The sequence below is a fragment of the Macaca nemestrina genome, chromosome 15 (genome assembly GCF_043159975.1).
Source record: "Macaca nemestrina isolate mMacNem1 chromosome 15, mMacNem.hap1, whole genome shotgun sequence".
Classification (NCBI taxonomy): domain Eukaryota; kingdom Metazoa; phylum Chordata; class Mammalia; order Primates; family Cercopithecidae; genus Macaca; species Macaca nemestrina.
The window spans coordinates 13228847-13245247 of NC_092139.1; the positions used below are offsets into that span (position 1 = coordinate 13228847).

At 49.1% G+C, this 16401-nt stretch overlaps 1 protein-coding gene across 6 annotated transcripts in view; it reads left to right on the forward strand.

The window, feature by feature from the left end:
• LOC105470668 (nuclear factor of activated T cells 2) overlaps positions 1-16401 on the forward strand; it is a 177158-nt gene that overhangs the window by 14254 nt on the left and 146503 nt on the right. For 2 of the 6 annotated variants that reach the window (XM_011722848.2, XM_011722846.2), the window contains exon 1: positions 5481-5829. The exons of 3 other annotated variants lie outside the window; for them this stretch is intronic. In XM_011722848.2, coding sequence (XP_011721150.2) covers positions 5700-5829 — 130 coding nt within the window. In that variant the 5' untranslated portion in view covers positions 5481-5699. Of the gene's footprint in view, positions 1-5480; positions 5830-16401 lie in introns of those variants that run through there. One more of the 6 variants, XM_011722845.3, reaches the window with a different exon arrangement.

The window sequence follows — 16401 nt, forward strand, 5'->3', positions numbered from 1 at the left end:
GGGGATGCGATTTTTATTAGGACAGGCAGGGAAGGTCTCTCAGAGGTGACTTTTGAGCTGTGAAATGAACAAAGTGAGGTAGCGGCCAGGAAATAGCTGAGGGAATGGTAGGTGCAAAGGCCCTGGGGTGGGGTCATGTGGGCGTTTTCAAGGAATAGGTGGACGATCAGGGTGGCAGAGGGAGTAAGAGAAGGGGAGAATGGCAGGAGATGATACCCAAGGAGAGCCAGGTGGGATGTAGCTTACGTAGGGCCTTGCAGACCAAGGGCTTTCTATTTAATTTTAATTTAATGGGAATCCACTGGAGGGTTTATCGGATGTATATTTTTTAAAGGCTCCCTCTGGTTGCTCCACACAGCGGCAAAAGTGGAAGTAGCAAGTCCAGGGAGGAGGCTTCTGCAGTTGTCCAAGTAAGAAATAATGAAGGCCTGGATTCTTGGGAGGTGGGAGGAAGAACAGTGAAGTTAGTGAGAAATGGGTGGCTTTGGGTTACATTTGGTGCAACTGCCTGTATTTGCTGAGGGTTTGCATGTGGGCATGAGAAAAGGCAAGGACTCAAGAACCACTCTGGTGTTTGATTAGAGAACTGGATTACAGGCAGAGCAATACTTGAGTTGAGGCATAATGAGGCAGGAACAGCTGGAGACGTAGGCTTTGGTTTCGGACACATTCACACTGAGGTGCCTGTTAGACACCCCAGTGGAGATGTTGGATTGACATTGGATATACAAGCCGGGATTTCTGCGGAGAGGCTCAGGTTGTAGATTAAAATGAGCTTTCTACCAGAAGGTGGAAAGGAAGGCAGAGCTGTAGGTGGTGGGTAACTCCAGGGCAATCTTGAAGCAGCCTGGGGACGCAGAGCCAGGAGGAGCTTCTTGAAGGCGCTTCAGGAGTCAGTGCTTCTTGACTATTTCTATCCAGGTGGACCCAAATTATGCTCCATTTTAAGGAAGCCTAGAAGAGGAAGAGAGGTAACTCACAGATGGACCAAAGGATGAGAGTCTATGAGTCTTGTGAATCCTTCCACGTTTTCTTATCTCTATGGCTACCACTTATCTCTGTAGTTCACACCCCCATTATCTCTTGCCTGGATGACTACAAAAACTGCCTAGTTGGTCCTCCTGTTTCAACCCTTGCCCCCTGCAATTCCGCGTCCTCAGAGGACCCAGAGCCATCCTCTAAAAACTCACCTATGGTTCTGTCATGTGCTGCCTAACACTCTCCAGTTGTTCCCAATTGCTTTTGGGTCCCAAACTCTCAATATGGTTTCCTGGGCCCCACTTACCTCCTAGCCTGATCTTACACCATCTTCTCATCCTTCCCTGAGCACTGCCACTCCCGTCTTCTTTGGGGTCCTCTATTGTTTCATATTTTCCTCCTGCCTCAGAGCCTTTACACATACTCCCTCATCGCTCTGTTAGTACCTCCCCTTGTCATTCCCTAACTAACTTCTACCAGCCTTCCAGTCCCAGCTTAAACATCGCCTCCCTAGGGCAGCCTTGCCTGAATTCCCTGTCTACATCAGGTTTCCTTGACATAAGCTCCGGAACACGTTCTCCTTGCCTTTCATGGCATCTAGCTCAGGCTGTAATTAGACTCTGGGATTAAGTGCATGTTGAAGGGAGCTGAGTTCCTGGGCCAAATAGTTCCAGGGTCAGATAGTACCAATGTGTGCTGGAAGTTTCAAAGTCTCACTAGCTTCACCATCTTTCTGTTGCACTTCGGTTGGAGAGGCTGGGGAAAAACTCAAAGGCCAGGGTATCCAAAGGAGGTGGGACACAGGATAGAGAGAAAGTTGACAAAGCTGCCCTGTGAAGGCCGCCATCCCACCCCCCTCCCTCCACTTCCCAGAGTCACTCTCGACACATAAAGGTCATGCATTCTTCTCCCGGACCTTGTTCCTAAGAGCACAGATTATTTATTTTTGAATTGAAAATATGCCTTTCCCACAGCCCGAACTACCACCCTTCAAGGTAACCTTTAGGGAAGAAGACCTTTTACTCCCCACTGTCCGGCAGAAACTCTTTTATTGGTTGGCATCTAGTCTGAACCACTTCCTTTTAAAGAACTCTGATTACAATAGTCCAGACTCCAAATCCCAGAAGCTTTGAAAATATATCCATTGTTCAGAGGGACAACGAAGGCAGTTAGACTGTCCTGAACTGTCCTGCCTCAGGCTGAAATTCCTGTAGCACTTGATCAACTGCAAAGTGATCTTCCCTTTAATATCTCATTTTATCGTTGGGTATCTGAAGAGGAAGTGGAGTTGGGGTAAGAATTTAGGTGTTTGCCCTAGCAGTTGGGTGGCCAGGGTAAGCCTCAGGGTGGAGGACCCTTAAAGAAAACTCTAAGGATTTTAAGGAGAGTCAGACTCTGCATCCATCCAGGCAAACATCTACTCTTCCATTGATTAATGGATCCATTCATCCATGCAACACATTCGCTCTTTCGTCCATCTGTTCATCCATCTATCCTCCATCAATCCATCCATGTATCCTTCATTCATCCATTTATCGTCCATCCATCCATCCATCCTTCCATCCATCCACCCTCCATGGACTCCTCCATCCATTATCCATCCATTCATCCAACCATCCCCTATCCATCCATCCATTTTCCATCCACGCATCCATCCTCCATTCACCCAGTCATCCATCCATCTACTTATCCATCCTCCTTTTATCCACACATCCATTGCACATAAAGCTGTGAATGAGGTGGTCATAGCCCCTGCCTTAGTGGATCTTAGGCTAGTGGAGATAAAATTCTCTGACTGGCCCAGTCTGGGTCATTCATCCACTTCTTTGCTTGGGGAAGGTGGAGCAGCTAGGTTGAAAGCTCTAACAAGATTATGTTTAGAGTAGTTTCCCCAAGGAACACACTGGGGTGCTGTTATGAGAAGAAGGGAGGAATTATTCTGGGTAGGCACAATCAACAAGTGTCCACTAGATTTAGTGGCGCTTAATAATTATGGGATGGAGGGATGAGAAAGAATGCGGGGAGGCATTTCCAGCTTTTCTCCTTTTCTAAAGCGCAGGGGAAGCCTGGTTTTCTTGTTTATTGGCCAAAATTTCATCATCTGGACCTTGGGTCCCTGTCATAAGGACTCAAAAGAATCCATCTGTTTCTAGATACTTGTCTATAAGTATCCTAGCTGGGGTCACCACTCTTCCCTCCTCCACCTAAATGCATCAGCCACCCGCAAGATGCTTGTTGGATACACATGGCATAGAAGTGCTTATCGTTAGGAAACAAAGGCTGGAATTTCTTTATGCTCCGACAACCAGGAGGTGCTGCCCAAGACTCTGAAATGAGTCCTGAGCCAGCCCCAGGCCCCTGCAATAGAGTTTGAGTCTAAACTAAAGTGGTTCTCATCTCTGGCCACACATTGGAAGCATCTGGTGAGTTTTTACAAAATACTGATGCCTGAGTCCCAACCCCAGACATTCTCATCAAATCGATGTCTGGTGGTGCTCAGGTATTTGGATACAAATTTTAACAGCTCTCCAGGTGATTCTAATGTGTAGTCTGGGTTAAGAACCACTGGTCTGAGTGCAATTTGGAAAACCCCGTTCATAACTGTGCTTCTTTGCTTTTAGGGCATACACATGATGAAGGGAGAGGCTGTGGCTTGTTCATGGTTGCATCCCTAACATCTTGTGGCAGTGCCAGGCAGGTGCTCAATAAATATTTGTGGAATGATGGATGGCTTGGCACAAATCCCCTTAATGGAGCTGAGATGGCTCCCCTGAAGAGTATGTGTCCTCAATTCCTCCTGGCACATGGGGAAGGACTCGAATCACTTGAGGTCAAGCTGGGTTCTCACGAGGATCTTAAGGCCTCGCCCATCTAATCTTCTCATTCTCAACACTAGCTGCACCTTGGATTCATCTGAAATTAAAAAAAAAAAAAAAAAATCAGGCCAGGTGCGGGAGCTCACACCTGTAACTCCAGCACTTTGGGAGGCCGGGGTGGGCGGATTACGAGGTCAGGAGATCGAGACCTTCCTGGCGAACACGGTGAAACCCCCGTCGCTACTAAAAATACAAAAAATTAGCCGGGCGTGGTGGCGGGCGCCTGTAGTCCCAGCTACTCAGGAGGCTGAGGCAGGAGAATGGTGTGAACCCAGAAGGTGGGGCTTGCAGTGAGCTGAGATGGCACCACTGCACTCCAGCCTGGGCAACAGAGCGAGACTCCGTCTCAAAAACAAAACAAACCAAACAAACAAACAAAATTCAGACATTCTGCTTCAGTGGGTTTGGATTGCAGCCTGGGACGGGTGTGTAAAAAGGTGTCCCAGGTGATTCTAATGTGTGGGAAGGGTTGAAGAACACTGTTTTGATCTTTTTTTTTACCTCTGTGAGTCTGTTTCCAACTTCAGTTAAGTTGGCAGAGCCCCCGGCAGAGTTTTATTGGAGGGTGTTCCTTAGTTACTGGGTCCTTATGCAGCATTTGCCAAATGTACCTGTTCATTAATGCTCACGTTGGGTGCTTAATTAAAAATACATATCCACGAGTCTGTATTCAGACGTATGGAATCAAGCTCCAGGGAGGGGCCTGGGAATCATGCTTTAAACAAGCAGCTGGGCGTGTTTGTCACTTGCCAACCGCCCCATCAGAACTGTACTCCTCGTTCTCCCTCCAGCACACCCAGCCCCCTTGAGCTTTGGCTCTGTGTTTTGGTTCTCATTGCCAGAACACACTTCCCCAAGATCGCCTCATCAATCAGGATTCTTCAAATGTCACCTCCCCCGAGAGGTCCTCCTTGACCACCCAAGGGACTAAAGCCTCCCCAACCTTTACCCTGGTGAGTTCTCTCCTGGCCCCATAAGGAGACGCTTTTTGTCCCGTTTCTCTCCTTCAGGCCTCTCCCACTACCAGAGCCTGAGCTTCTGAGGGCAACAGTGTCTGGCTCCTGCTGGATGCCCAGCACCTGGCACGTGGTAGGTGGCCAGGAGGCATAGCTGTAACGGGGGGACTAGTGCTGTCAGTCTGATTCCTTCCCAGGCGCTGGGGACTTGAGTTCAGAGCCATGCAGGTGTCTGAAGTACTGTGAAAATCATGCCGCCCCCGTGGGCACACGGAGATGCCTGGAGACACGGGTCTGCAATAGAAGTGGATGGAAACCCCCTTCCACCCCATGGAGAAGAAAAGCAGGAAAAAGTGTGGGGCCAGTGGGTCCCTTAGGGCAAAAGTCCTAGTGGCGGCAGCTTTCTTGTCTAGACCCTGGTTCGCGCAGGGCGTGTCGCGCTCACCCGTGGAGGGTGGGAGACAGCGGCCGCCCCAGCGCCCAGCGGTGGCCCGGGACGGTGTGGTCAGGTCCGCGGGCAACCTCCTTCCTCCCGGCACCGGCCAGCCCAGGCCGCGCGCCCCTCCCCTCCGGTCCCCGGGTGGCGGCCCCGCCCCCGCCGGCCTGGCCGCCCTGTCCCCGCCTCCACGCGCCCCCCCCGCCCTCCCCGGGCTGCAACAGGTGCCTCCGGAGCAGGAAGCTCGCGCCGCCGTCGCCGCCGCCGCTCAGCTTCCCCGGGCGCGTCCAAGACTCGCTGCGCCAGGCGCGCCGTCCCCGGACCCGGCGTGCGTCCCCACGAGGAAAGGGACCCCGCCGCTCGAGCCGCCTCCGCCAGCCCCCGGCGAGGGGTCCCAGAGCTAGCCGCGCCCGCCCTCACCCCCAGCCCCGCAGCCCTCCCGCCCTGCGCACCATGAACGCCCCCGAGCAGCAGCCCCAACCTGACGGCGGGGACGCCCCAGGCCACGAGCCCGGGGGCAGCCCCCAAGACGAGCTTGACTTCTCCATCCTCTTCGACTATGAGTATTTGAATCCGAACGAAGGTCGGTGGAGGCTCCCCCTGGCCTGGCCCCTGAGCCCGCCAGGGGCTCAGGCCTGGGGACTGGGCACAGGAGTCCTCTTGGCTCCAGCTGCCCCTCTTCCTAAGGGGCCTGGAGGGAGGGTACCCCTACCTAGGTGCCAGGGAGGGGAGGCGTCAGTGGCCACTGCCACCCTTAGGGGGTGGTCGGCTCCCTCTTGCCCTTTAGGGGCACCGGTTTCTGGTTGCTTGTGACTGCTCCCTGAGGGTCACTCTCAGCAAAACAAAAGGTGGCAGGCAGGTCCCAAGGCTGGGGAGCGGGTGCTGTCTGCTGGCCTCTTGCTTGGGACTGGGTTGTCAAAGGGCAAGAGACATGATTTCTGTGCCTTTGGAGGGAGGAGGTGAGGAAGCAAAGAATGGAGTTAGCAGGGAGGGGTTGCAAAAAAAAAAAAAAAAAAAAAAGGAGGGTTGCAGCTGAACCCAGTTATCAAAGTTAGGAGGCTGCTCCTTCCCTCCAGGCACTGAAGTGAGGCCATGCAGTTCCCATCACCTCCTGTGAGCAGTGGTTGATAGGGACTTTGTGTTGAAACTGAGGAAGAGGTTGTCTGTCTGATACTGGAGGGGGTTAAAAACTTTGGTATTATAAGGCCGGCCCATTTCCTCCCTGAGTTCTGCTGCTGCTGCTGAACCCATTACTTATCACCCACGAGAGGACTGGTCTGAGCTATATTAAGTGAACTTCTACTATGGGTGGGGTGGGGGGCAGCTGCCGCGTGGATTCAGAAGGACACAGGCTCTTTCTGCCTGAACTTTGTCACTCTGTGCCTCCAAGTGCCCTCAGTCGCTGGGGGCTGGGGACTTCCCCAGGCTGGGCCCAATGCTCATCTGTCACTTCACGTGTTTAACAGGAGCATTAGTTAGAGGGAGGAGGAAGAGGAGGAGGAAGAGGAGGGGGAAGAGGCCACACGCCCAACCTCACTGTGTATTTCTGGTTAGCAGGTTGTCTTGGAAAAAACAAAAAACCCAACCAGGCTTCCTGATTTTGACAGCCCAGCCCAGCCCAGCCCAGCCAATGCTTGTTGAAGGCTCAGGGGCAGGCCTGTTGGTAGCTTCCAGATGCACTCTGGGCTTGCCTACATCTGGTGCGTAGGAAGGGCTTGTGCTCACTGGCTTGTGTGGGAAGCCTGTCGAGGAGGCTTGGTGGCCTGATGTTTCCCACAGGCACTGTGTTAGACAGGTAATGAAGTTTTAACTTCCCTCGGTGTCCTCTCTGGCCACCTTAGGTGAGGGATTTGCTTTAGCTTTGGGTATCCTGTCTTCACTTGGATACCGAGAAGATGGTCATTAGCAATAGTTTTGTGTTTTGGCTGGAGATGGAAATAATTAGCAGAAGAGGGCAGTCTTCTAGAGCTGCAATCTGGAGGACATCTTTTGCTTTGAAAAGATACAATTAAGAATCTGCAAACGATCCGCACTAACATCCGTGGTCTTTCTGTTCATTAAGATTAAAGTCATGTTTTTCAGGGAACAAATACTCACACCCCTCCCAGATTCGTAATCAGCTTTTATTTTTCTTGTCGGGTGGGGTGGGGGGATTTCCGGGGAAATAGTTTCCAAGCCAAATCTGAACGGAGGTACTTTTTATAGTTTTTCTTGGCAAGTGGTGCTTGGTGGCCACCAGATGGGTATCTAAATGACCACAATGAAAGCCCTGGAATCTGTCTTTTTTTTTTTTTTTTTTTAATTTATTTTTTGGAACAGTTTCAGATTTACAGAAAAGTTGCAAAGATAGCACAGAGAGTTCCCATATACCCACTACCCTGTTTCCCCATGTTATTAATGTTTTACATTAGTATGGTGCATTTATTGTAATCAACGAACCAATATTGACACATTATTAACTGAGTTTTCTGCCTCATTCAGATTGGGAATGTTTTTTGTGACCTTCACTGTTTTTGAGGATTGTTGGTTGTATTGTAGACTGTCCCTTCATTAGACTAGGGCTCTAGGGTTTCAGGAGGAAGCCCACAAAGATAAAGGCCCCTTCTCATCACATCATATCAAGAGTATGTACTATCCAGCCGGACGTGGTGGCTCACGCCTGTAATCCCAACACTTTGGGAGGCTGAGGCGGGCGGATCACCTGAGGTCATGAGTTCAAGACCAGCCTGGCCAACATGGTGAAACCCCAGCTCTACTAAATATACACAAATTAGCCAGGCATGGTGGAAGGCACCTGTAATTCCAGCTACTCAGGAGGCTGATGCAGGAGAATTGCTTGAACCCGGGAAGCGGAGGTTGCAGTGAGGTGGGTGGCACCACTGCACTCCAGCCTGGGCTACCTGGGCTACAAGAGTGAGACTCTGTCTCAAAAAAAAAAAAAAAAAAAAAGTGTACTATCCATATCATTTATCATTGATGTTAACCTTGATTACCCGGCAGAGGTAGCTTTTGTCAGTTTCTTCAAACTCTTTGGAAGACTTTACTACATGAAGCCCACACTTAAGGAGTACAGAGTAATACTCTGGAATCTGGAAAGCACTTACTCTTTGCTGAGAAGTAGGCAGCACAGAAGAGTTAGCACCCAGGAAGAGAAGGGATGTCGTGGCCGGGAGCAGCGGCTCATGCCTGCAATCCCAACACTTTGGGAGGTCAAGGTAGGAAGATCACTGGAGTGCAGGACTTTAAGACCAGCCTGGGCAACAGAGCAAGACCTCATCTCTAATAAAAATAAAAACTAAAACAATTAGCCTAGCCTTGTTTCGCATGCCTGTAGACCCAGCTTCCCAGCTACTCAGGAGGCTTAGGTGGGAGAATCTCTTAAACAGGAGTTCGAGGCTGCCCTGAGACGTGATCGTGCCACTACACTCCAGCCCATGGGACAGAGGGAAACCCTGTCTCAAACCAACAAACCAGACAAAAAAAAAGAGAAGGGACATGGTGAGCTTTGAGAGGCTAATGTGAACTCCCAGATGTGTCTCTGGCTCTGGGTCACCCAGATGTTAATAGCAGTCACCTCTCTTTGCTTCTGTATGGGAACTCCTCAGGGGTGAACGCTAGCCTTTATCCTGTTATTAGGTTTTGTCCCAGATGGCAACATATTGGTGATGCATGTAAAGTTCTACCCTTAACTCTGGGCATGAGCTTGGCAAAAACCAAGGAGGGAAAGGTACTGCTAATGGGACAGACATTGTTGTTAGAATTGGTGAAGGTGTATTAGGGAATTTTGGGGAGTCGGATGCTCATTTTATGGAGTTTAGCGTGTAGCAGACGTTAATTAGCCCATGTGATTCCTCTCCAACCCTAGCAAGCAGGCACTATTATCACCCGTGTTTTACGGAGGAGGACGCTAAGGCACAGAGAAGTAAAGTAATTTTCCCAAAATGGGCAGCCTTGCTCCATATCATGTGTTCTGAACTGTGTGAGGTTCCTCATTCTCTCATTTGGTGAGAGACACATATGAACCAGTTAGCAAGGCGTCTGGGACCATGGCAGGGCTGGAATTGAAAACCTTGTTTACTACAAGGTGATCTTGAGCAAGTCATCTAGCTTCTCTGGACCTCTGTCTGCTTATCTGTAAAATGGCTGAAATAATACCACTTGCCTCATAGGACTGTTGTCTGCCTTGCATAGGTTAATCCATTTAAATCAACACAGCATGTGATCTGTTACTAGTGTTGTAGTAAACCCTTTCTTTTGTTAATGGAGGTGTTCAATTAATATGAACCATTGTTTATTTACTCATTCAGCTACTGAGCACCCACTGTGTTAGATCCTAGGGTCACAATGAGGAATGAGACCCAGATCCTGCCCTCTCTGAGCTAGTGCCTCTGATTGTGCCTCTGTTGTTTTCTCTTGTCTAATTGTATTAACTAATACCTCTAGTAGAGTGTTACATGATAGCGAAGACAGTGGGCATCCTTGCCTTGGAGGAGGACCTCCAGTGTTGGCTTTAGAATTGAGGTGTATGAATTATGTAAAGGAAGTATTAGTTAGTTCTTTCTTTTTTCCCTGAGAGTTTTTATTACAAATGCGAGTTGAATTATATCAAAGGCTTTTTTTAGAATCTATGGAAAAATATCTTATTTTTCTTAGACCTATTAATATGTTGGCATACATTATTAGATTTCTTTATGTGAAAACATCCCTGGTATGGACTCCACTTCTTGTATTATTTTCTTAAGGTGGTGGTGGCATCAGATAATATTTAAGAATTTTTCAATATTCATGAGTGATACTCATATTGTCCTATTTTGTGTGCTATCAGGTTCAGGTTTCTTTCCTTGTCTATGCTCAGGAACAATTTCTGTCTCCCTGGGACTCCCTGGTCTCTAAAGCTGTGATCGAATTCCTCTGTGAAGCCGCCTGGACCTGGTGCTTCTTTGTGGAGTTGTTTCTTGATGGCTTTCTCTATACTGTGGGAATTGGTCTCTTTACACTTTCTATTTCTACTGGAGTCAATTTTTGTAAACTGTATCTTTCTGGAAAATTATCCATTTTATCTGTCTAGGTTTCAAATTTATTCACTAGAGATGTGCAAAGAAGACTCTTAATTTTCTTTCAAGTGGAGGAGACAACCAAGTACACAGTGACAGAAAGACCTGGGGGCAGGGATGTGGGAGTCCTGATGGGGCCACTGATCCCACCCTGGAGGGGGAAGATGTACTGGCTGTCAGCAGACAGTTTAGTAGCTGAATTCCCTTATGCATGCTTGTGAATGCAATGGATTCTTACTTCTCCCAACTTGTAATGTGCTGAGAGAGACAGGTGGGTACTGGGGAATTCCTGGTCACCTCCAGAGATGCCAGATCTCCAGTTACTGTGGGGACAGATATGTGGGGAGTGCTCACATCTGCTTTGCCTCAACAGTCTGGTGCAGCCCTCCTTCAATCCCTGGTAAGCTAAAGCATTTAATGCCAACCTTGGCCTTTCAGAAAGGAAAACAGGTTCCTTCTGATCACTGCTTGTTGTTTTATAGAGTTTATTCCTGTGATCCTTAAACTTTTGAGGTCACAGCCCTTTAAAAAGCTGATGAAATCCGCAGATTCTGTATACACCCCCACCATGCGTGTACATGCTACACATGGGCAGCCCTTTCCCCTGGGCACTGCCCCCTCACCACATACCCCCTGCACCCCCCACCCACACATTCCCACCTCCCCTCTCCACTTCATATCCCCCCACGTGCTTTTGATGTCATTTCTTAGCACTCACAGACCCTTCTGTGTCCCATTCCCTAATTTCACTGGCACTTCAGTGTAGGAACAGCTGCTCTCAATCCATTCACAGGGCACAATTAAAACCCCATTCTTTCAGCAAACACACTGAAAGCTGGTTTTGTGCCAGACCCTGTAGGGGCATACACACAAATTAGATATGGTTCCTGGCCCCCAGGCCAATATGGGTCATAGTCTGGTAAACAAATAGGGACATATGAGGTGCTGTGATACAGTATCTGTGTGTGTGTGTGTGTGTGTATATGTGTATGTGCATGTGCATGTGTTTGGTGCTGGCTAAAAATAGTGTTCTACACTAAGCAAGCAGGTTCACTAAACACATGTGACATTCAGAGACATTGCCTTCTCTGTTGAGTTAAGGACAGGCCTTAATAAACCTGGTTTGGACAAATAACGTCTCCAGGTGCAGCTGGAAAGGTGAAATGAGGGCTAGAATTGAGCATCGGCCTTGCAGGGAGGCAGAGGAAATGAGGTTGAAGTTGCCTCACTCATTCTTCCCTGTGAAACACATGGTATCTTGGCTTCTAAATTCAAGCCCCTGTGTTCTTTTGGTGGCATAGATTTTGATCAGGAGTGGAGGCTCTTGAAACTTTAAAGCAGTGTTATTCAGGTTGGTTCTCAAGGCTCTCCAGCCATATCAGGTGGCAGGTTAAATACTTTTGAAAAATGTAGAATGGGTGGCAAGGGGCTCTCAGTTCTGGCTGCATTAGAAGTTCTCAGGCTGCATCCCGGACCAGTGAGATCAGGCTCTTGGGGGTAAGGTAACTTTGCTGAGGGTCTGCATTGGTAAATGGCAGGGCAGGCCTTGAACTTGGGCACTTAGAGTCCTAGGTGCCTGCCGTCAGCACTGTATCTCATAGCCAAAATGTGGCCCTGGAGGGCAGCAGGACGCCGTATGCAGCTGCTGTCTCTAACTTTGTCTGATGTGTCTCATGTACGGTGGGATGTGTGCACGTTCACCTTTTATAGCTGATATTTATATAATTATACATTGTATCTTGCTACTGTCCTAATGGGATTATACTCATTGGAAAACTCCTGGCTAAGGTAGAAATGAGAACTGACGGGGAGCTCTGCTATTTTTCTGTTTCTTTCTCCATCTTGGTGGATGGTCCTGCCTGCCTCTTGGGCATTTGGATCTAAAGCCCTGCACTGGAATCTTTAATGCTTTTTCCTTCTGTGGAAGAAATATACCAAAGGCAGACTGTAAGCCACATGCAGAGTGGGGAGATTGCTTTTCCTGAGTTGGTATTTGGGACCCTCTTGACCTTGTAATCTGAGGTTTTGGAAAAAGAGCATTTCTTCAGCTGGGCCTGATGGGAAGAAAGTGGCCTGCAAAGCTCAAGATTTATGAAGGTCCTTATCAAAACAGACCTGTGTGGGCGTGCCTGCAAAAGTGAGAGTGTTAAATGAGGGGGAAAAACAAACTCAAGTCTGAAATGCCTGCTAAAGTTATTTTAAAGGCTGTGGAAAGGGGCTGTTTACCTGTATAATCCTAAGAAGGTGGGCTGCAGCTCTGAAATCCGCAATGGGTGACATCACCTCTGTTGCCATGGAGTAGGGAGGAATGTCTTAATAACCAGGGGGTTGGCAGGGGCCACTGATGAAGTGTGCCCACCCCCGGGAACATGGCACTGAAATGAAAGCTCCTGGGGAAAAGTATAAATAAAGAAGCTGTCTGTCAAGAAGGCATTAATTTTAAATCTCTGCCCCCGGCCAAGGGTTACACAGGCCCCACTGTCTTCAAGGGGAAGTTTCCACTTGGATTTTAAGTTGCCTGAAGGAAAAATGGAAATCAGCCTTTCAGGCTATGCGAGGGGATGTGGGGGATCAATAGGAGACCAAACTCTCAGAGGTGGCTGGTCGGAGAGGGGGGCTCTTTGCTAAGTTGGGCAGAGGATGGAAAGAAGAGATGTTCCCCTGCTCATGTCGTCTTCTGCAGGCCTTTGACAGAGTGGGTGGGTTTAGCCCTGGCGAGTCCTGTTGCAGGAGGATTATCTAAAGTCTATTTCTGGGGAACTCTTCTGACCAGATCTTTCCTTCTCCTTTTGGTGAGGAAGCCACTCTGAGGTCTGTTCTCTGTCATGCACTGTACTCTCTTCTGTTAGATACAGACCTTGCTAAATCACCAGTTTAATCTCAAATGCTTTAAAAATGGAGGGAGTTCAGCAAGGTGATTGGATAAATTGTGGTTGATTTGTACAACGAAATAGTACACAGCAATGAAAGAGAAAGGACTACTGCACACAATAGGGGTGAAGCTCAGACATTCTGTTGAGCAAAATAAGTGAGACACATCCATCCAGATTTTATTTAAAGGATGTTCGAGAACAGTCAAACCCAGCATATGGTGGGAAAAGTCAGGGAGTGGTTCTTCCTGGGTGAGGGCGTCTGGCTTCAAAGGGGCCACACGGAACCCTCTGGGGTACTTGAAATGTTCTGTATCTTGTGCGCATATATATGCAAAGGCACAAGATGTATGTGAAATATTTGTGCATTTTACTGCATATAAGTGATGCATATTTAAAAAACTGATGAAGGCCGGGCATGGTGGCTCACACCTCTAATCCCACCGCTGGGAGGCTGAGGTGGGCGGATCACCTAAGATCAGGAGTTCGAGACCAGCCTGGCCAACATGGTGAAATCCTGTCTCTACTGAAAATACAAAAATTAGCTGGGTGTGGTGGCAGGTACCTGTAATTCCAGCTACTAGGGAGGCTGAGGCAGGAGAATCGCTTGAACCTAGGAGGTGGAGGTTGCAGTGAGCCGAGATTGCGCCACTGCACTCTAGACTGTGCAACAAGAGTGAGACTCCATCTCAAAAACAAACAACAAAACTGATGAAATCTGCAGATCCTATATACACACACATCATGCTACACATGTACAGCCCTTCCCCCCATGCACTGCCCCTCACCACATACCCCGGTGCACCCCCAACCCTGAAATTTAATCCAAGCTTTGCCCTGACTCTTTTTGTGGTCTTGGGAATTTCCCTGCACCCCAAGCCTCAGTTTCCCCATCTGTAACAGAGGGATTCAGAGTAGCTATCTCCAGCAGTTGATGTAAACTGCAGAGAGAACAGGGGAGCGTACACGTGGAAGCTTGCAGCACAGTGGCCATAAGCTGTTCGAATGACTAAAAATAGGAATATCTCTGGAATTCTCCAAGGCAGGAGGGCCCCAGGAAATGTCTTGAAACCAGCAAGAGACAGTTCTTCGCATCCAGATTTGACGATGGAGATGAGATTTGGCGTGTGCCACATGCCTGGGCCCTGCTGCCCCCATCTAAAAGGTGACCTTGCGGCCTGTGGGTTGCAGATTCCATACATTTCTCCACCCCTCTCCAAAAGCAATACGTGTCAGCATGTGGGCGCGCGTGTTTTTGCAAGCAGTCATGCCAGCAGCCAGTCTGCAAGCCTCATTGCTTGTGGATCACCCCGGTCCTGTGTCCCGGGCGCCTGGCCTTGCAGCAGCCTGCCTGGGAAGCACCACTGAGCTTGTCTTTCGGCCCCGTCTGGGGAAGGCAGACAGCTGTCTTAGCTGGGGCAAGGTCGGCAAAGACATCGCGTTCAGAATGACTTTTTCCAGCGGTTCCATGGACGAGACAGGATGGCAAATGTCCTCCCTTTCCTTTTTGGCATTTCTGGACCTGATTTATCCAGATGGAATTTCTTGACTTTCAGGCCCTGTGTCTGTATGTGTCACCTCTGAATGAAGGGTGTGACAACCTGACTCTCATCATTAATACACATGATTCATTGATTGAGAATCCACTTACTGTTAGGTGGTGTGTGTGTGTGACCGGGTGGGGCGTGGGCAGCAGCGGTCTAGGGGGGCTTGTCTGAAAGTTTGCTGAGTGTCAGATTTGTTATTTGGAGGCAATCCATTACTTTTCAAAGGGGTTCTTTCTATAGGTTGTGTGCACCCGCCAGATGAAAAATCCATCCACCTTCCTGCTCTGTTTTGGGGTTCCTTGCAGCCCTGATGGGCAGGAAGTTATGCAAGTTGTCGGGGTGAGTGGCAGGAGGCAAGGTTTGTCCCTCTGTCTGCCCCTTTCCTCCGGCTACAGGTCTGCGGTGCCAGCTGTGGCATCCTAAGTGCTGCCTTGGCGACAGACTGTGATGTCCCAAACCCAGGCCCTGGGACTCACACCACCTCGGCATCGGGGTGAGCTCATCAAGCCGTGGGTCGGATCAGCTTGGCCAGGGATCAGTGGAGCCCTGTGGCCCCGCTGCCCATCGAGGGGGCATCCAGCCCCCAGGCCAGGCCCTGTTCCTCTCTTCTCAGCCACTCAAGCCTGAAAGCTCCATTGGTCTCTGCCCCTCCCCGTGCCCGCCAAGGACGGCTGCCTCTCAGAGGTTCCCTAGCTGGGTTTCTATTTTGGTCATACTATTCTGCTTCCCGAAAATTCCACCGCCTGCAGTTCTAGGCAGAGAAGATGTTCTCTTGCTGTTCCTTTTTTCAAAAGTGGTCTGTTGGCTGGTGGGTTGGCGCTGAGCGAGTGGCCACCTCAGACTTGGCTGTGTGTCCGTCTGTGAGGGTGAGCAATAGGCCTCCAGAGCTTCCAGGGGGAGAGGCGCTGGCGGGGACCACTGTGTGGCCTGAGTGTGATTTTTAAAATAATCTTTGACTCAATTCTGGGGCAAAAGGAGAGACTGTGAACATTCCCGAAGAAAGGAATCTGTATCTTCAGTTGTCAGGGGCAGCCTACCTCCGGAGTGAAATGATGAGGCCCCCAGAATATTTTCTTTTCCAGGGGGATCCTTGCTTCCTTGTGTCAGGGTCAGGGTGTCGCCATCCAGGAAATCACCTCTTTCCTGAGATGCAGGATAAAGTAGTGGTTAAGGGGGTGGAGGAGCCAGGTTGCCTGAGAATGAATCTTGGCTCTGATACTTAGAAGCTGTGTGACCTTGGGCAAATTACTTACCCTCTCTGAGCCTCATTTTTCCCCCTATATAAAATGGGGAAACAATATCACCTGCTTTATAAGGTTCTTGTGAGACAAATATGAACATATACTAGATGCATACAGTGGTTCTCGATATAAAGTAAGTGGTATAGATGTGTTAGCTATTAGTATTTCGGTTATGACAAGCAGCTCACTGACTCACTAGCACTTTAGTAAGATTTAGTTGATCCACTCCCAGGTAGCCTGGGAGGAAAAGTACAAAGTGTGGAATGGAGAGGGTGTTGGAAGCACATTTACCTCCTCCACACATTTTCTGAAGATCAGCAGAATCTGAGGTGAAAAGAGAATTCCTAAAGTGCTGACCAACCCATTTTATTTTTATAAAAATGTCTTCCTTTTTTTCATAATGCTTTTGAAGGGGTTGGGGACTAGTGCGTCCAAGTTGTTGT